General features: G+C 48.3%; 1 protein-coding gene across 1 annotated transcript in view; it reads left to right on the forward strand.

Moving 5' to 3' along the window:
* The window catches only part of AGBL4 (AGBL carboxypeptidase 4), a 1,423,919-nt gene that overhangs the window by 1,373,136 nt on the left and 30,655 nt on the right, over positions 1 to 20,128 (forward strand). Inside the window, exon 11 of the mRNA XM_064589176.1 lies at positions 760 to 922. Coding sequence (XP_064445246.1) covers positions 760 to 922 — 163 coding nt within the window. The remainder of the gene's footprint in view (positions 1 to 759; positions 923 to 20,128) is intronic.

Here is a 20,128-nt window from a genome sequence, read left to right on the forward strand (position 1 = left end):
CCTCACAATTCCATGAAAGAGATGTTATTATCATCTCCACTTTACAGATGAGGAAACTGAGGCTAAACCAAAAAAGGCAAGTTGCGTAACCTCTCGCATATTTTTGAACAGAGGCCTTGAGATGCCAACCTGCTTTTTCTGTCCTCTCTCTGTCCACCACGATGGGTGAGGCCAACACCCTAGTGGAGAAATAGCCATGATCCCTACCCCCTGGTGATGTTGGGCTGGAGTTCAGCTGCCCCTCATGGAGAGAGAGCATTGTGAAGGAGTGTCGGGGTGTCTGGAGTCACTCAATCCTCGGTTCAAATCTGCTCTATCACTTGCTTGCTCCATCTCTGTGAGCTTCGTTGTCTCACCCAGAGGGGCAGAGCTGCAACATCTTCGTCAAGGGGTTATTCTGAAGCATAAATGAGATGCCATGTGGGAAACAACATTATAAAGTTGGGAGCCCTGCCCAAATTTTCATTTTTATTATCATCATAGTCTCATTGCTCCTTGTTCTCTACTTTCCTTGCTCTATCTGTCCCCATTCAGATTCCCACAAATATTTGTTAAATGGCCGTTACTATCCAAATTTGGATACTTTCTTCTAATTCTGTTTATTTCATCAATCCCCACAATAATCCTGTGATGTGTGATTAACATCCCACTTTTCAGATGAGGAAGCTGAGGCCCAGATATGTTGTAAGATGTCCTCAAGCTCTGATAGCCAGCAGGTGCCTGGCCCTGATTCTCTCCTCCCTGCTTTGTCTTTCCCAGTCCAGCACATCCTTTAACCGGGATGCTGTGAAAGCAGGAACCGGACGTCGCTTCCTCGGTGGGCTACTGGACCACACTTCCTATTGCTACACCCTGGAGGTCTCCTTCTACAGCTACATCATCGGGGGTACCACAGCCGCTGTGCCCTACACTGAGGAAGCCTGTATCCTTGCGAGTCCCCCCAACCCTGGGCCAGCCCACATCCTGCGGGGAGTATCCAGGTCTGGCAAGATTTAATGGGCAGATCAGGAATCTGGTCTCCAGCTCGGTGAAGGCTGACACTCTGGGGTGAGAATGGAGGCTGTTCTGCTTGTGGCACCTTTGGATTATCCTGTTTGGCCCTTGCCCTTGTAATGGACACCCCCCTTCGCAGCTGACTCTGCTATGGCCTTATGCTACTCCCATCTCTGTCTCCCCTCCACACCCTCATGAGGGAGTGAGTCTTCTGCCATCTAAGGTATATAAGCACACAGGCTGGAGGACCATCCCTCGGGTTGCTGAGGAAGACCTGGGTGGTCTTGACTCCTCCTTCTAACCCTGAACATGTAAAACTATATCTTCTCTTTTCACCTCCCATCTTTTTATACTCTTGTCTTCTTTCTCTTCTCTGCTCACCAGTTTTCCTTGTACCCATTTTTCTCCCCTTGTCTTCTCTCCTTCTAGCTCTATCTGTGTTTTTATGTCCTCTCCCTCCTGGTTTCTCTCTTCTCTCCATCCTCCTCTCCTCTCTTTCTCTCCCTGTGCCTCCTCTCTGTCTGCCCTGGCTTCCTTCCCATCCTCTGTACATCTTTCTCTCTGCTTTGGCATTTCCTTCACCAAATTGCTTTTCCTCTTAACTTCGTCATAAAATTTCTCCAAAATCCCCCACACTTGTTATAATGAAGTTGGAGGTTACTTTCTAGCTTGCTTGACTTTCTAGGGATTATTTAGTCATTCTAGTTTCCTGGGTGTTGATTTTAATATCAAGGTCATTGCATAAGGATTGTGACAGATTGTGACAGTTTTTGTGTTCCTTTATCCTTTTGGTTTTGGACTGACCCATTTCTCCTCTCCTAACACTGAGTTTTCTTAGAGAAAGAATTATAGTTGATGGAGGAGAAAGGAAATGGATGATATTAACTCTCTCTCTCTCTTTCTTTCTCTCTCTCTCTATATATATATATTCTCTCTCCCCAGAAGTAGAAGTGTTCCTTTTAGCCTTTTTCAACCTTGGTAAGTGTTTCTGGAATTCCTGCCATACTCTGTACAGGAAAACCTCCCTTCTGGTGGGGCCATGACTCCAGACTAGTCCACCCAGTCAGTTGCAGCCTGGTGGTTCTGGGGGTCCAGTTACTTTGCTGAGTACCTGGAGGCAGGGTGATGGCCCCCAACAGAAGGGTGAGCATAGGTAGACCAGGTGTTAGAGCAGTGTTCCAGATCCAGCAGAACATTGAAGAGATCGTGATAAGATCTGAGAGTCCCCCTCCCTCCAGTCACCAAGCCTGAGACAGTCATCTTGAAATCTGCTTTAATAACTACTTGGCCTAGCAAGGCCAAGGGAGTAGGCTCTGCTGTGAGGCAGAGGACCCTGGCCACCTCTATGTGCCACACTGTCCCTCCCCTGTCCCCGACACTTGATGCATGGCCATGACTTCTCTGGGACCTGCATACACCGATGGGTGGCACTCCACACTGCACCTGCTTTGCTCTCCCCTAATGTTGAGGGAGTTGCCTGGAAGAAGCATTTGAGCATGCACACCAGAGGGGATCCCACATGTTTATTCACATAGGGCCATAGGTCCCTCCAGAGAAGACCTGCACTTAGTCTGTGGTTGGTATCTGATGTCAGAGGTGCTTTCTTAGCACCTCACCCACTTTTGTGTTGGAAGTAAATGCGTTTCTTCGTAGAATGCCCCTCCCTTGGCCTAGGCCCAGATTTCCTCCTCAACTCCCAGTCCACATTCATCAAAATAAACACACTGTCAATACGTGCCAGGAATCCTACAAGGCACCCAGGGTAAAATACTCAACAAAAAGCCATGGTCCCGACTCACAGAGCTCTCGGTCTACTTGGGGAGACAGAAAAGGAAAGAGGCAATTCTAATAGGTATGGTAGGTTCCGTAGTAGAGGAGTTCCAGAGCATCATGGGAAACTTCCCTGTGACAAATCCGTATGACTGTCTGCCATAAGCCAGGGTAAGTTCTAGGCTCGGTGGTTGTAGCAGTGAACATGCTAAAGACAAAAATGTCTTCGTATGGAGGGTAAGAGGAGACTCAAGCATAATTTTGGGAGGTCAAGGAAGGCTTCCCAGTGGAAGTGACATCTAAGCTGAGTTTTTAAGATTGAGGAGAAATTAGCCAGATTGGGTTGGGGTGGATTACTGGAGGGAAGACGTGGCAGACAGAGGGGAGGAAGGACATGGAAGACAGAGCAGAGGAAAGAAGGTGTGCAGGAGGTAGGAAGTGGTCCTGAATGGCTGAAGGACTTTGGATGCAGGAGATGACATTGAAGTGGCAGGCTGTGAGGAATTTGAACTTGAACATGAAGGCAATGGAGAGCAATAGAAGGGTTTCACACGGTGGTGGAAAGCCTCTCTGGCCGCAGTGGGAAGGACAGATTAGAGGGGGCAAGACTGTGGACAAGGACACTCATAGGAGGCTGTTCTGATGATCCAGGGGGAGATGAGTCAGGCCTAAACCTGGGGGCTGCTGGGGAGTCTATAGAACAGGGAACTCCATACATGTGGATTTGGTAAGTGATGGGATGGGGTGTCAGTGGGGAGCAGGAGCTAGTGATGGGAAGGAGTCCAGAGTGGACAGTGAGGTGGTGCACGCGGCGCACAAGCTGAGCAGACCAGAATGCCATCGGAGCTGCCCTGCCTTGTTCCATCACCTGGAGAGAAGAGGAGGAACCAGGATTTGCCCCAGGGAGGCCAGGCCCGTTCACCGCATGACAGTGACTTAACCTTGTTCTTGTTTGAAATGCATGTTTCCTCTCATAATAGAGGGAGACTTGAGGCAGACAGATTTTGATCTTTGTTGGCTGCTGGCTCTGCGTCCCAGTCACAGAGAGAAATTACATGGTCTGATGGAGATGGCAGTATGGTCTGGGAGGAAGACTCCAGACCTGGACTGTGATGACAGCACCAGCATCATCCCAGAGAGTGCCCTTCAGCAAGCCCTGTACCCTCCACAAGGTGAGCCCGTCCCCTTCATAGAGGGACCATGAACCTTCGCTCTCCTAATCCCTGCTATGGGAATTAAATAGAGACAGTCACGAAAAATGGGGCATTGAGCAAAGAGCAGACTTTCAACTGAAACAAATCTGGGTTTGAATGCTGGCTCAGCCACTTGCTAGATGTGTCACCTTGGGCAAGTTTCGTCTCTGAGTGGACCTCAGTGGCCTCATCTGTAATGGGAGGACATAGCACTAAACCTCACTGAGTTGCAAGGAGTTAAAATGAAATAATGTATGTGAGTCGGCACCATCAGCTTTCAATATTAAGTGACTGCCGGTTAAAACATCCAAAAGGTGTATGTGACCATGAATGAGGACCTACATTTGTGTGAAGAAGGGGCTGTTAGAACAAGAGGCCATGGCCCTGTTGGTAGGGTTCATGGGACAAAGGGTCTCAGTAGAGTCACAACGGAGGGCCTTGGCCTCACAGCACCAACTGGCTCTCGGAGTGGGGGTGTGTAGTTCCCATGGTGGGGTTTTCACATCTGCCCCCCAGAGCAGCCCTTCTCGCGTTGGGGTACGCGGAGGACACGTTAGTTATCCAGGGCACGCTGGGTGAGAGTAAGGCCAGTGAAGGGCTCGGGGAGGAGGGAATTCTGAGGGATATTGCACCCGGGCCCACAGTAGCGTCCACCTCTCCGCCCACCAGAACATATGTATCTGTCAGTTTAATTTTTCTCCCTGGAAAAGCACCAACTAAACATTATCAGGGGCTTGTTCTCCAACTTTCCTTCTCCACTCCATCAGGGAAATGCAACAACGGACACAGTCACTGATGCCTCCCTCACTGTGTGACCTTGGGCTGCCTATCTCACCACTCTGCACTTATTTCCCCATTTGTAAGATAAAAATAGTGATAACAGTCTGCAAGGTTCTTGCGAGAGTGAAATGATGCCGTGTATCTCCAATCCACAGGCACTGCCTGGCACATGATACGTACTCCACAGATGTTCCTTCTGCCCCGACTTTTCTCACCCCCATAAGGACTGCATAGCTTTCCTCTTATTGGGTGAGTCTTTAACCTGATCATCTGGCTCAGAAGCCAGCATCCGGGATTTGAATGCTGACTCTACCACCATTACTAAGGGAACCCTGAGCAAGCCCTGCTTTTTCTTAGCCTCGGTGTCTGATACTTCAACCTGTCAGAGCCGTAGAATGACATCATGGGTGGACTTGATCTCTACTGTGGTCCCGTCTGGCTCTGATAGTCTAAGATTTTTTCTGATTCTGAATTCTAAAATTTTATAATCCCATGCTTAGATGAATTTATAAAATCAAGAATCCACAATTCTGTTGTTTGGTGAGTCTGAAGATGGAGTGATCCCGTGAGCGTAAGTGTTCAGTCTAATAGGGAAAATCAATACAAAGGTGTCTTAGACAGCCGATCAAGCTAAGCCCGTAGCTACTTTCATTCTTTTATTTAAGGGGCTCTTAACTGAGGGGCTTCTGGATAGGCTTCAAGAAGAGCCTATGAACTCTCTACAGTTTATACAAAACTGTGAGTAAAGATGCACAGTTCATTTTCTGGAAGGAAGACTCGTGACTTTTTTTTTTTTTATTCTTATGTTAATCCCCATACATTACGTCATTAGTTTTAGATGAGGTGTTCCATGATTCATTGTTTGTGCAGAACACCCAGTGCTCCATGCAGAATGTGCCCTCCTCAATACCCATCACCAGGCTAACCCATCCTCCCACCCCCCTCCCCTCTAGAACCCTGTTTGTTTTTCAGAGTCCATCGTCTCTCATGGTTCGTCTACCCCTCCGATTTCCCCCCCTTCATTCTTCCCCTCCTGCTACCTTCTTCTTCTTCTTTTTTTTTTCTTAACATATATTGCATTATTTGTTTCAGAGGTACAGATCTGAGATTCAACAGTCTTGCACAATTCACAGCACTTACCAGAGCACATATCCTCCCCAGTGTCTATCACCCAGTTACCCCATCCCTCCCACCCCACCCCCCACTCCAACAACACTCAGTTTGTTTCCTGCGATTAAGAATTCCTCATATCAGTGAGATCATATGATACATAAGACTCGTGACTTTTAACAGAATCTAAAAGGGAGACATCCTCAGAGGCTTCTGCCCTGGCTGATGGTCTCCGTCCATGCGTCTGATGTAGGAGTCCTGCGCGTCAGTTCTGCTTTGCATCATTCTAGCTAAGGGCCTTAAACCAGTTATTTAACCCCTCTGAACCTAGTTTCTTCATCTGTAAAGTGAGGATAACAATTATGTGCTTCACAGAGTTGTTTTGAGGGCTAAATGGAAGAATGCAGATAAATCACTGGGCACACACTCAGTGCCATTAAATATCAGTTCCCTCGCCTTTCCTTCCTGTGGTTTGTTGTTTCTGTTGCTGTTGTGAAATGATAAATTCTGGAGAATTTTGGACCATTCTTCAACAAACCCTATTTACAATTTACTGGCCTGCCAAATAATAAATATACTCTGTTCCAACGATTAAAAAAAAGAAAAAGAAGAAGAGAGAGAGAAAGGCTAAACTGGAATCATAAAATAACCCAGAGCTTCTCTAGTCTTTGTTTATGGTCTGGTTACAAGCTACAGGAAATAGCCCTTTGACATAATGGATGAGAAAAATACTGGGAACAGACTTGGGTCCTGACAAACTGGTTTCCACATAGGCTTATAGCTGTGGGCACCTTGAAATCAGAAAATGCTGGCCCTGGGAGAAGAGCATGGCTGGTGTGGCCCAGAGAAGATGCAGAAATTTAGAATTCAGTTAACTGGCTTGGCCTAAATTCAGAGCCTACTATGTGTCTTGCACTGGGTCCTCTGAAATATGCATCAGACATTCAAGATATCATTTATTTACTTGCCCATCAAACACAACTGATTAGACACTAGAAATAGATGGATAAGGCATGGGCCCTGCATTCAAGGAGAAGATAGTTTGGAAGGAGGGAGAAAGATAGAGACAGCAGCATCAGAGGGTAAACGCTCGGGCAGAGGGGAATTCTGCTGGTCAGGGAAGCATATGGGAGTCACGTAACCCTGCAGGAGTGTAAGGGAAGCAGAGGGGAGAAAGATTTCCTGGAGGAAGAGAAACTAAGGCTCAGACCTTGAGGGCAAAAGGTGTGCAGGCAGGAGGGGGGGTGGGGCAGCATTCCTGGCAGAGGTAGATGTACAGGGGAGAACCCCGATGCCAGAGAGAGGATGTGTGTGTCCAAAATATTGGAGGGTAGTTGGGGCTGTGCCAGAAACAGCAGGTGATGAGAGAAACCTAGGCAGAGCCTAGGTAAGATTTGGGAACTATGTAACAGGTACATTGAACAAGCAGTGCCCACAGGGTGTGATTAGAAAGTATTTTTTGCCCCCCCCCCCCCCACTGACCCTACAAATAGATGGAGATAGATTATAGATCTCAATCTAGACATATAAAAGCTCTGGCAGGCCCCATGACTTTCTAATAACTCTCAGGAAATTAAAAGGTTTCTAATTAACTCTGGTCACAAAAGCGTCTCAGTTCAGCAATGACTACCTCTGGTCCTGTAAAAGCCATCACAGCTCTTCAAAGTAAAAACCACCCCATCCTCTAGCTCAGGCTTGTCTCAAACAAGCTCAAGGTGACTTGTGTTTGCTCAGCTTGTCTTACAGCCCTCGCCCCCATCTGGTTAACCCCAGATGGTCAGCCCTCCAAGGTTGAGCAGGATGAGGGAGGGGAGGAAAGGAGCAGGAAAGGTCTTGGGTGACTTGTACTTTCTGGAGATGGCACGAGCAAGGCATACCTTGCCTGGCCCTGGAGTGCCGTTGGTATCGGCAAGTCCATCTGCTCAGGCCAGTTGTTTATGGTTCTTCCTCAGTCCCTGGTGATCTGGCGGTTCACCCCTTTGGGTCACAGTACCCCTCCAGTAGCCCTCTTGTCAGAAGGGGAGCCACAGGTTGCAAAACTGGCTTTCTGGTTTCCCTTTGCAAGTTCTGCCTGGTGGTTTCATACCTCACTTTGAAACGTAGTAGCTATAGACTTGGGATCTCAGCTAAAGCCAAGAGGAGGACAGTTCCATTTTAACAACATGTTTCCATATCTAACAGGTAGGATTGAATATTTTTGGTGATTACTTGGGTGTGGGGGTAAAGGATGAAGTCAAGGAAGATACCAAATTTTCTTGATTTGAACAACGTGGTGGATGGTGGGGCTGTCACTTAAATTGGAGAAAAGGATTGGGGAGGGGATATTCTGAGCTCTGGGATGAATCGAGTGTAGGGGGCTTGTGTGACATACAAGTGGAGAAGTTTAGTAGGCAGATGGATGTATGAGCCTGAAGTTCTAGAGAGAGGTCTGGGCTTTGGGAACAGTCATAGTAGATTTTTCTACAAGGTACTGTAGAGTCATAATGAAGGGAATGATTTTCTCGGCGTGCACGGTCAAGGTGGGTTTCTCTTGATGAGTTGGTGAAAAGAATGCTGAACTGAGATCCCCATTCCAGTATGGCCCTTTGCCCCTTCCCTCCCTCATAAAACTGTGTGACCTTAGTTAAATCACTTTATCTCTCTGCCTAAAGCATGATACTAGGTAGAACCTCAGTGAATGCCAGTGAAAGAAAGAAAGAAAGAAAAAAAGAGAAAGAGAGAGAGAGAAAGGAAGGAAGAGAAGGAAGGAAGGGAAGGAAGGAAGGGAAGGAAGAGAAGGAAGGAAGGAATGGAAGCTGATCTCACCAGCATCTGCTAGCTGGCTCACTAATAGGACAATGGGTGATATGATCTGTATTGCTCAGAGGAATTATCAGAATATGTATATGTGTGTATCGGGGCTGTTGGGGGAGGTCTGGTGGGGGAGGCAGATACTGCCTATATTTTCTTTCTTGATAAGGAGGCTTCATTTTTTTAGGCAGAAGAGTAAGAAGCCATCTGGTCTGACCTGTTGGTTGGCATGTACAAATACCTAGGTACTTCTCAGTTCCTGATTGTCATGCTCAGGTCAAGCCTTTATTAAAATTCATAAGCAAAAAATGCTTCAGTCAGAGGACTTTGGGAATAGAAGACTAAACTGGACGGAAGCTGTGGCTTTCTTTTTCTTCTCCATGCAGATGTGGACTAGAATTTGATCTTTAAACATGAGTGCTTACTGAATGACGGGCTGAATGAATGAATGACTAATAGTAGCGGTAGTAATGGTAAAAATAATAACATTGAGATATGCTTTGTGAGACGGGTCAGGACCCTGCACTGGAGGACTGGCTTGCCTCTAATTTACCATGTTGGTTTGGGAAGATCTGTTCCCCATTCTGGGTTCCAGTTTTCCTATCTTTAGGTTAGAAGATGAAATTATATAGTTTCTAAATCATTAGCTGGCTGGATGGATGGATAGATAGATCGATATAGATCAATAGGTGGATAGATAGGCAGACACAGAAAGAATCATTTGATTTTTGGCCTTTGAAATAAGCACCTCCATTTTACACTAGGGAAACTAAAGCCCAGAAAAGTCAAATAGCATGCCCAGGGTTATTCTCTCAATCCTGCCTGGTAGGCTCTGTCTTCCTTTCCTCCCTGCTCTGCAGTTGACCCAGATTCCCTCCATTTCCTGTAGGACAAAAGCCCTTTCCTGAACCCCACAGAGACAGAGGTTGGGACCTACCAGCCAGCCCTGTCCCTCTGCTAGCCCTGCTCTCTGTAACCCTCACCCCTGGCCTTGACTCAACCGTAATCCCTGATCACCCAAATGCCACGCAGACCCTCCCTCTGTGGTGCCCAAACTGAGCTGCCTTGCCCTTTGCGAGTCCTGCCTGGGCCCCGTAGCCTCCTACCTCCACATCAAAGCATGACTCTGCTCCAGGCCTAGAAAACCAAAATGTCATTACCTTCCCCCAGCCTCCCTCATCCCCACAAATGAGGTTTCTAAGGGTTTTATCTGCTGTTGTCAAGTTTATAGCCATAATTCGAAATGCTGTTAATATTACTGACAGCAGAGAGCTACAAATTACAAAGTTGTAAAGTTTCTTTATGGTGATAACTGTCAGCCTTCACCAGCAGCACTGTGAGGGCTCCATGGAAACCAAGTTGATGATAAAAAGAGTTGATACTGTTTCAGGATTATGGCTGTTAACTGACTGGTCAGAAAAAATCCTGGCTAGTTTTTAAGTAACTCGAACCTGTTTGTTTATATTCATGGTCATTTGCACACTTATGTGCACACTTACTTGTGTTCCCATCCTCTTGTTTTATGAATGTGGGGAGAGCCCCTAGCGTGGAAGAACTTTATCCAAGATCAGTTCAAACCCATTGCACAGTCGGGCCTAAATTTGACCAACTCGAAGGACAAAGAGAGGAACCGTGTGCCACATTGTAGGTGTTTAATAAATAATTGTTGAATGGCTGAATGCCTGGAATACTTGGAGGGCTTAGGCAATATTAAAAATGAAGGTATTAAATAATTTCTGCCTTTAGTATAAAATAAAACGAAAGCAGTTTTGGAAGTACTGATTTGGGGAAATCAGGTTTTCTGTGAAGTAAAATGGTCTAGGCATCTTAATTGACACTATTAAGCTCAATATTGGTCAACAAGGCAAATGTATCAACCACCACGTCCACCACACACTGTCCTCCACTGCAATTGATGCTGACTGGCTGTATTAACAGAAGCAGAGGTCAGGAGCAAGGAGGTCCTGGCCTTTCTTTGTCCTGCTGCGTCACTGAGCCCTGGAGTCCCATGGTCGTTTCTGGCCCCTGCTCTTTGCAGTACATCGAGAAAACGGTACAAGGCCTCTGAAGCACTGAGATGGGAAAGGAAGACAAAACTAGGTTGGCCAACTGTCCAGGTTTGCCTAGGACCTAGGGGTTTCCTGAGACAGGGGCCTTCCACTGCTAAAACCAGGATAGTCCTAAGCAAACCAAGATGGTCAGTCACCCTGCCCAAAGCTATGACCTGTGAAGAACTTGTCAAGGAATTGGGGATGTTTTCCTTGGAAAGAAGACATTTGGAGGCCTTGATTTGGTCAAATTCCTAAAGAGCCATCATGGAGCAGGGAGAGTAGACCTGTTCCATGTGACCCTAGAAGTCAGAGCAAGAGCCAGTGGGAGGCAGCTTCGTTTGAACCTCTGTGTGGAAGATGACAGGGCCACACTCACTGAGCATCTCCTGTGCACCAGAGCCTGGCCTGGTTTCTGGGGATGCAGACTCAAGCGGTCATGACCTCTGCCCGGAGAAGTTCCCAGTATGGTGAGGGAGACAGGCAGGAGAGTGCCGTGACAGAGGGGGACACAAGAAGTGGCTAGAAGGAGCATCAAACCCAGCCTTGGGGATGCCGGGGGTGGGAGTAAGTGCAGCGAGGAAGGTACCACACAAGGGCCTTGTAGGCCGGGAGAGCAGTGTGTGCCAGGCCCACTGGGAGAGCTGCTTCCCTCCTTTGGACAAGTCCAGGCCTTGGGGTAGGACGTAGGGGGTGAGAAGCAATGAGGCTAGAGAGGACTGTGGGAACCAGTTGGTGGTTTCAGGGAGAGTGCCATGGTGCATGGGGAGGTCGGTGGCTTGGGGCAGCTGGGGATAGAGTAGAGCCCAGAGCTGTGTCACCCCCTACCCCTCCAAGTACCACACCCACCCTGCCTTATTCCCACTCTTCTCATCTGGCTGTGCTCCCTGAGAACTGGCTCTGTAAGTGAGTCAGAGGATCCTCTTCTTCTTAATTCCCTGGGGAACCCAGAGTTCCAGCTTCCCAGACTTCCCCATCTGACTAGAGGTTTGGGGATATTTCCCGGTAGCATTGTTGTGTGATGGACAGTGTTCCCATGTGAGATTCATGATCCATGGGCTTTGTTAATCTGGTCTCTGCCACTGACCTGCTGTGTGATCTTGAGCAAATCACTGGCCTTCCCAGATCCCCCTTTCCTATCGGTGAAATTAAGAGTTTGGACAAAGGGCCTCCATCCTCCAGATCTCATTCAAACAGCCTATTGAATCTGGCTCTAACTCATTTATTGAACATCTACTAAGTACTGGACACAGTCATCCCTAGGATTTTGTCCAACCTCTGAGGGCACAGGCCCTTCTCCACAGGACCACCATCCCTCCCTTTCTTCCGGAAAGCCCTGGAACCAGGACCTCACATCTCACTTCCCAAGCAGCATGCTACATGCCCAGCAAGACACACTGCCTATCTGGGGTTTCTTATCCATCAATATTTTCCTCAAGATGATAAATGTCCTGCCAATAAGAGGAGGCAGCTGCCAACTCCATCTGAGACAAGGGCCTTTAGCTGGGGTTGTGGCCGTGCTTGGCTTGTTGATGCATCTCAAGAGGCAGGAGGTGGGAGTCGTGCCTGGGAGGATGAAAGACTGGACTTGGAGGGAGGAGAGTCAGGACCTGCTCTCATTCTATGCAAATTTTTCAGGGAGGCAGTGGAGAAGCAAAAGGAGACAGAGAATGCTTGGATTTCAGTTCAAAGCAAAATAAATTTTCAGTATTTACAGAGCTCCTACAGAATGTGAAGCCCTCCAGTAGACTATCAGGAAGTGGACAGCACTTACCAGTATATCAAGTACATTCAGAGTCATCATCTTGTTTGATCCCCCACAACAACCAGAGAGATGAACATTATTATCTGTATTTTATAAACAAGGGAGTTGGATCTTGACCCCGAGTGCCTACCCAAAGCCACAACCAGTTCCCAACTCCAGAAGTCTGCAAAGTGAGGGTCAGATGGAGGAGGCCTGTCAGGTGGCACAGTCTGTAGGTGGTGGAGCAACGCCCTCCCAGGAGCTTGGATTTGTCTCTTTTGATATGAAATCCAAATCTGATTGCCCCACTAGAGGACACTTTCTTTAAAGAAACCAGTCATCTGGCCAAGGAGCTAATAATAGCTGAGATGTAACAGATGCCCTTGTTCAGTAATAGGATAAAAAAGGGGCGTGGCCTTTAGAGCCAGGCTGACCTGAGTACAGATCTTGGCTCTGCTCTTTGCTCGTTGTGTGACCTTGGGCAAGCAACCTCATCTCTCTGAGCCTCACTTTGCCCTTTTATAACAATGATGATTAGGAAACTTACCTCATAGGGTTCTTCCAAGTAGATGGAAACATAAAAATAATTCTCAGGTGCCCAATAGATTACCTGGAATGTGGTAGGGACTCAATAAATGATAGCTTTATTATTACTCTTACCAGTCAAGTATGAATTGGGTGAAATCTAAGTAATAAATTTCTGGGCCATCAGGAAAAGATGAAATCAGTGCAGACTGGAGGTTTGATGGAACCTCCCTTGAAGGCTTCTTAAGATTCTTAAGGGATTTCTAAGATTCTTAAACAGCAATCGTCTTAAAAGTGTTTGGAGTTCTCAGCTATCCCCGTGGAATCAGACTCCATTACCTGTACTCATATGCACAATGCAAAACTTTTTACCCGAACAAAGTCATTCATGATCAGGCAGGGCTTGGTCTGTCATCAGGATGTGTGACTGAGGCCAAGACTCAGTCTGGGACAAAGCTAGGTCTTTGTGGTGATGCTGGTATTGAAGAAACCTGTCACGGTAAACAGGACACTTGGGTTCTCGTCATGGAATGTAAGAACTGGAAAATACAGAGATTTCTTATTTGTTTCATGTGATGACACATCACTGACATTCCATCTCTGTGCCTCAGTTTCCCATTCTCCCTGCAGTGCCCACCTTGCGAATGGCTGTGTAGCTCAAATGGCATAGTGTGCAAGGAATGGTTTTGAAGATTAGCCTGCCTGTACTCACGGAAGCGGTGATTCTGGGTGAGCGGGAGGAGGGGGGATCTGGGGGGAAGCCAGAAGCATGTTGCTCTTCGGGACAGAAATCTGCCATAGGGTCAGGGCAGGGGGAAGGCAGGAAGCAGGTGCTGGGCTGATGTAGAGGCAGCCAAGCCAGACCCAAAGCAATTCATGGCCCATCCCGTGTCCACAGGGATGTGCACAGGGACCTGGCTCCATCGGAGAGGTGCTGGTCACTCCCCAGCCTAAGAGGCTGGTCTCTGCTCCTGGCTCTCTGCCTCTTGCCGCCTGCCGGGCCGGGCCCACCAGCTGCGGCTCTGCTGCTCTTGCCTGAGGTTCAAGTGCCCTCTCCTGGCCCCCAGGGTGCATGGCTGGCTGTGAAAGTCTAGCTTCCTCCCCGCAGAGGATCAGGAGGCCACCAAGTCCTTTGTATGGGCTGGAATCTGAGCTCTGGGGGGAGCTGGTGGAGCAGAGCGGGGAGGGGCCACACCCCCTTCACTTCCCCCAGATTTCTCTCCCACGTGGACATCCCTCCTCCCCACCCATTTTCCCCTTCTTCCCTGTCTCTCATTCCCCTTTCTTACTATTTCTCTTTTTGTCTATTTGATGCTCCTATACATACACACAGAGACGCACCTATCTCCAGTATGCCCTCCCCTACCTCCTCCCCCTCCGGCCTCTCCTCCCCTCCCTCCCACTTTTCCTTTCTCTCTCCCTCTTCCCCCTTAGCTCCCTTCCTCTCTTAAGGCAAACAATGGCAAACAGTGGAAATGTTTTGTACCCAAAGCCGCCTCTGAGTCCAGCGTTCTCCATTCATAGGATCTTAAGCAGGTGCTCAGTGCTCTGCCAGGTGCAGGGGCTGAGCAGGTGGCTGCCTCAGAATGCACCCCCCTTCCAGCCTGCTAGCAGCCCCATTTTGCTGGCCGGTCCTTTCTGTTCTTCCTATCCTTTCTTCTCCAGTCCTCTGTCCCCTCTCTCCCTCCTCTTTCCCCTCTCCTTAGACCTCAGTTCAGATTCAAATACCATTTATTGAGCTTTTCAGAAAAGTGGGGACTTGACCTTCACCTTGAAGAAACTGTCTTTCAGGGATCACTGTTTCTCTCTTCTGCCTCCCCCACGGTGGGCAGAGTGGCTTCTTGACAAAGTGTGTGATCCGGGTGTGTGAACTGAGCTAGGGACAACCAGAGGCTGTAAGAATGTCAAGGGGAGTCTCTCTTCTCATTGCCTCCTACGGGAAAGGCTTGTGGTGAGGAAGGAGCCATCTCCTGAGGCCTCACATGACATCCTGGTGTACGTGTTCACGGGCTAGCTATTTTAATTTGCTTGCTCCTTTATTTACCATTTGTGCTAATTGCAGCAAAGGTCCATGCCACAATTAAGCACCGCAAAGCATTTCCCAGCACCGAGCTCCTAAGGAAACATCTCACCCAGGGACCCATGTTGGGAGGAGGGACCTCCGCCTGGCCTCTAAGCATTCCTTCCATATGCGCCAGCACCAGCACCATGAGGCCCCTTGTAGTGCTGCCTGATGAGAACCAAGGGCACAGTCCCCAAACACGCTCCAAGCCCGCAGCTGGCTGAGGTCTAGCTGGCTGCCCCATTAACACAGGCTGCATCTTTCACACCATCCTTGGGGAATGTGGGGTCTCTCAAGTTACGAGGCAGCCAGGACAGCCAACCTGCCCAGACTCGGGGAAGGGCCAGGTCTGTAGGTATTGGAACTGGTGTGGTTCAGGGGTTAGGAGCCCACATTCCCTGCAATCAAATCCTGACTATGGCATTTCTGAGCCCTATGCAACTTTGGGCAAGTTCCTTCATGGCTCAAGACCTCAGACTCCTTACCTGGAGAAGAGAGATAATGGTACAAACTCCCCAGGGTTTGTGTGAGGTTAAACGAGAATGTATGTAAGTACTTAATACGCTGACTGGCTCCTAGTAAGGGATGGTGGCTATTAGCACACGTTACAGTTCTGTGGGATCACTTCATGGCGATCCTGGTAGGTCTGCTGAGTAGAGGAGAATCTACTCGGATGGAGAGTCTGCTGTCTGGATGGAGAGTCATCCACACCATCTGTAAACCCGGAAGACTAGTTTTAAAGCAAAGGGGATTCTTCCTTTGAGTTCTCTCACAAGAAAACTGTGACTCTGGTCTGCCCCTACTCACTTGCAGTGAGGGCAGACTGGAAAATCCCAAGCTCACTTCCCTTTGGCTAAGCATTTCAGTGATAATATCTGCAAGTGGCTGTCTCTGGGATTCTGGGAATGCAGAGTGTAAAGCATGGGGAGATATCTGAGCCTTGGAAAGTTGGAAAGCTCTTGAGCAAAGGAAATATCTACGGCTTGCCTACCCTGTGGTAGGCGCTGTGCTAAGTGCTTTATTAGCTTATTTAATTCTCACATCAACCTCATGAAGGATCTACTCTTCCTGTCTTGCAAGTAAGAAGATGTTGGCTCAAGATATTGAACTTGCCCGGGGTCACCGCAACTTGTGCAGGGCAGAGCCAGAATCTGAACCCAAGCCCTGTCATCCCACAGCACCTACTCTGCTGCTGTGCCCTCAGCCGGACTCCTGGGAGATTTCACCTGCCCCATCCCATACCCCCCCAACCCTCTCCAGCCCGCTCTGCTCCTTGGGGAGGCAGCCCACTGCTAAGCCCTGGCAGAGCAGACCCCTCTTTCCAGATATGCTGATTCATACCATCTCTCCTCTGGGCTGGGTCTCTTCTGAGTGATGGAGAGTTTTCACTTGGTCTGAACTCCTGCATACCTCGGCACCAGAGAGTAATTGTTGAGGGAAAGTTACTGGGCTCTGCTGAAAGTCATTTTTAGATTCTGGAGCAGGACAAGTAGGAACAATGACATCACATGTGCATGACTAATTCAAAGCACTTTAATCTTCAAAATGTCAAACTTTATGGTCAGTGGCTCTTCCACAGCGAGCGGTGGCACTGTGAATGTTAAAATATCAGGATGGCAGGGCATCAAGCCTGGGAGTCTTTGTAAGGGCAAACCATCTCCAAAGGTGACGGCTAGTGCTTGCAGGCCAGCTTGGAAGCACAGTTCAAAACACAATGACATTGTAAGTGAGTGGCCACCGGTGATTAATATGTTCTAGGTAAATGCACACGTTAGCAGGGATCTCTACTACAACCCTGAAAGATAGGCATTAAGGTCCCCTTGGTGCCGGAAGCAGGGGGAGGAGACTGAGGCTCAGAGCAATCGGGGGATTTATGCAAGGTCATGTAGTCAGCAGGGGCTTCTGCTGATTCCCAAACTCAGGTCTCTCAGCCTCCAAAGCCAGCTCTGCCACTGCCACAGCAATTGTCTTTTGCCTTCGTGGCTTTAAAGTGATCAGAACTCATTTCTGTTGGATCTGTCAATGATCTGAGACAAATTTGGAACAAGTAAAGTCCTACTTCCTATAACCTTCAGTCTGTGTCAAGAAACAAGGCCTTAGAAAAGGTCTATTGGGTTCTGGCCTCCTGGGAATCAGGAGAGCCAGGCTGGAATCCAGACTTCCAGAAACTTCCTGTGTGACCCAGGGACTTCATTTTCCCTCTCTGGGCTTTCATCTTCTTATGTATAGAAGTGTTAGAGGGATTCATGGAAAAACAAATATTTATCAAGCACCCTGCTACAGAGCAGGTCCTCTGCTGGGCACTGGGCATCAAAGATGAATAGACATTGATTCTTCACTCACTCAAGGGGGCAGTTGAACTAAGGAATCTCTGAGGTCCTTTCCTATTAGACATTCTCTGATCTCAAATTGCAACCATAAGTATTGATGATGAGTCAAGGGTATTTGATCATATTCAGTGTGTCTTAGATCTATTGGAACCTAGATCCAAGGCTTTGAGCTATATCCCAGTGGGTCCAGGGTTAAAGCATGCACAGAGACCAGTGGGTCCAGGTAGAGAGGATAGAGAGGCAAGTGAGCACACAGAAACCCAAAGGACCCAGACACTGGCCACTCATTTATTCAATTATTTACTCATTTGTTTAACAAGGAGTTACTGAGCACTCCTTCTGTGTCAGGTCCCATCCTGGGTAGCTGGAGACACAGAAATGTATCAAGTGAGGCCCCTGCGTTCCAAGGTACAATGTGATGGAAAAGTTGACGTGCAGATATTACAATTAACAAACATTCTAAGCCAAGGCCCAGGGACATGACACATCATGCTGGGTCAGGAGCTAGAAATGTCTAGATCCTCACGTGCTGGGAATGACAGCGGACAGCGTGTTCTTTCTTGCTGTACTCATGCTGCATGTATGTGGATGACTTGCTTTGGTGAATGTGATGCTAACAAAACTGACTTGGGTGGTCTTCAACCTGCCCGTGCGGCTTGGCTTGACGCTGGCTATTGCAGCCATCCACCAGGAAAGAGCATGTCACAGGGAGCCCCTGCCACCTCAGCCCAGCCCCAGAACGGTCACTGGGGACCCACCTGCAGCCTGCAGCCAAGGCAGCCTGGAGCCCTACCTCCTGGGAAAAGTTTATCCTAGATCAGTCAAATCGGCCACAGGCATACCTGGGAGAGAAAGAACGAAAAACAGATAAAATTATGAGGGGAGGGAGTGCTCAGAGATGGGGCTGCACAGAGGGTTTGGGCCTTGTTTTGTGTGCCCTACTGAGGAGAGTACGTGCTAGTCATACTGAGTGATCATGATCAGATTTGCAGGATTCTCAGCCCACGGAGAGAGATAGCAACCAGAAGACGCACTGGAGCTTGCGGGGGGGGGGGGGGGCAAATACAATTTCCCAGCTGAGTTTTCCGTCAGGTCTACTGCGAGGACCAGAGCAGCCCCTGTGCTCCCAGCTGAGCGGGCAAGTGCCTCACAGAGATTCCTACCCCCAGTGCGTGGGACGCTGGTGCTGCACCAAGGTCCTGATATCTCAGCCTGTGCACAGCCTCTCAAGGCTGGAGCGGCCCAGGCTCGGGCGCCAGTGACCCCCAGCAGAAAGCAGCTCCTCCCTTCTCCCTTCACTGTGCAAACGAATAGCATCTTTCCTGTGAGTCACAGCATGAAAGACCGAGAAGCACTGAGCGTGAGGGGTCCAGGCCCTTCCGGGGCTGCTGAGGCTGTGCTCTCTGCTCTGTTTCCCTCCCAACGAGGTCTGCCTCCTTTAGGCCCAAACATGTCTTCCTTCTCTCAGATGGGGTGGGGAGAGAGCAGAGAGCCAGCGTTGCACCTTTGCATCCATAATATACCGTCTGAGGATTTTTTTATTACCTTGTCAAGACAAAGAGCAATGGGCTGCATTTAAATTCAGGACCCAACCGACTGCAGCATCATGTCTGAATCCTTTATAGCAGCCTCTGCTCTAGCTTTGAGAGCTGTCCAGACTAGCCTTTACTGGGGCCCCTGTCCCCACCCATTCTATCTCCCTCCAGTGCAGGGCCTCACATGTACTTAGATGGTAAAAGAAAGGACAGAGTCAGCATGGTATGGCCCACACTGCTGTCGGAGCACAGGAATGTCTGAGTGTAGAGAGGGCTAGAGGAGGCGGGGATGCCTTCCTGGAGGTGGTGAGCCTTATGGTAAGATTTAGCAAGGTGCAGTAGCTCACAATTTCCAGGGCTTTTGCCTACACAGGGTCACAATGAATGATCACAACAATTCTGTGAAGGAAGAACAATTATCCCCATTTTATAGCTTCAGAAACAAAGGCTCAGTGAGGTTGAATAACAGACATGCACAACATGGTTATAGAAGTCAGCGTTCTCCAGGAACCAATAGGATGTATATATAGAGAGGGATTTATTTTAAGGAATTGGCTCATGTGCTTCTGGAGGCTGACAAGTCCAAAATCTGCAGGGTAGACCAGCAGGCTGGAGACTGTAGTTCAAACCTGAAGGTTGTCCATGCAGAACTCACTCTTGCTCGAGGGAAGTCAGTCTTCTGTTCTTGTCAAGACTTCAGTTGATTGGATGAAACCCACCCACATTATGGAGAATAATCTGCTTTACTCAAAAGTTCAACAAGTTAAGTGATAATCTCTTTCAAAACATCCCTCACAGAAACATCTGGAATAATGTTTGACCACTTAAGTGGTCATCGTGTCCCAGCCAAGCTGATATATAAAATTAGCAGTCACAGTGGCAGAGCTTGGGTTTGACCCCAGATCTGTTGTCTTCAGATCTTGACCCTGACTACTTCATGGCACACAAAGGGAACTCTTCCATGCTCTAAAAAAGAAGAATTTGAAGGGATGGTGTATAGTTCAATTTAAGAAATTTTTATTGAGGGTCTTCATTGTATCTAGTTCTGTTATACTGAGATTTAAAATGAAACAAAACAAAATAGCATCCACTCCCACAGTCTGCTGAAGGAATTTATGGTCTGATGGGGATGCAGAGAAGTCCTTCCAGAGACGGATCATCATGAATAAAGCAAGCCTCAGTTGTAGGACTGAGCATGGTAAGGAACTGGCCTGTCTGGAATGGCGAGTTCATACAAGGGAAGCTCAG

This window comes from Mirounga angustirostris, unplaced genomic scaffold (assembly GCF_029215605.1).
Source record: "Mirounga angustirostris isolate CCGP_5_RB_7025 unplaced genomic scaffold, mMirAng1.0.hap1 SCAF_4, whole genome shotgun sequence".
Lineage (NCBI taxonomy): Eukaryota > Metazoa > Chordata > Mammalia > Carnivora > Phocidae > Mirounga > Mirounga angustirostris.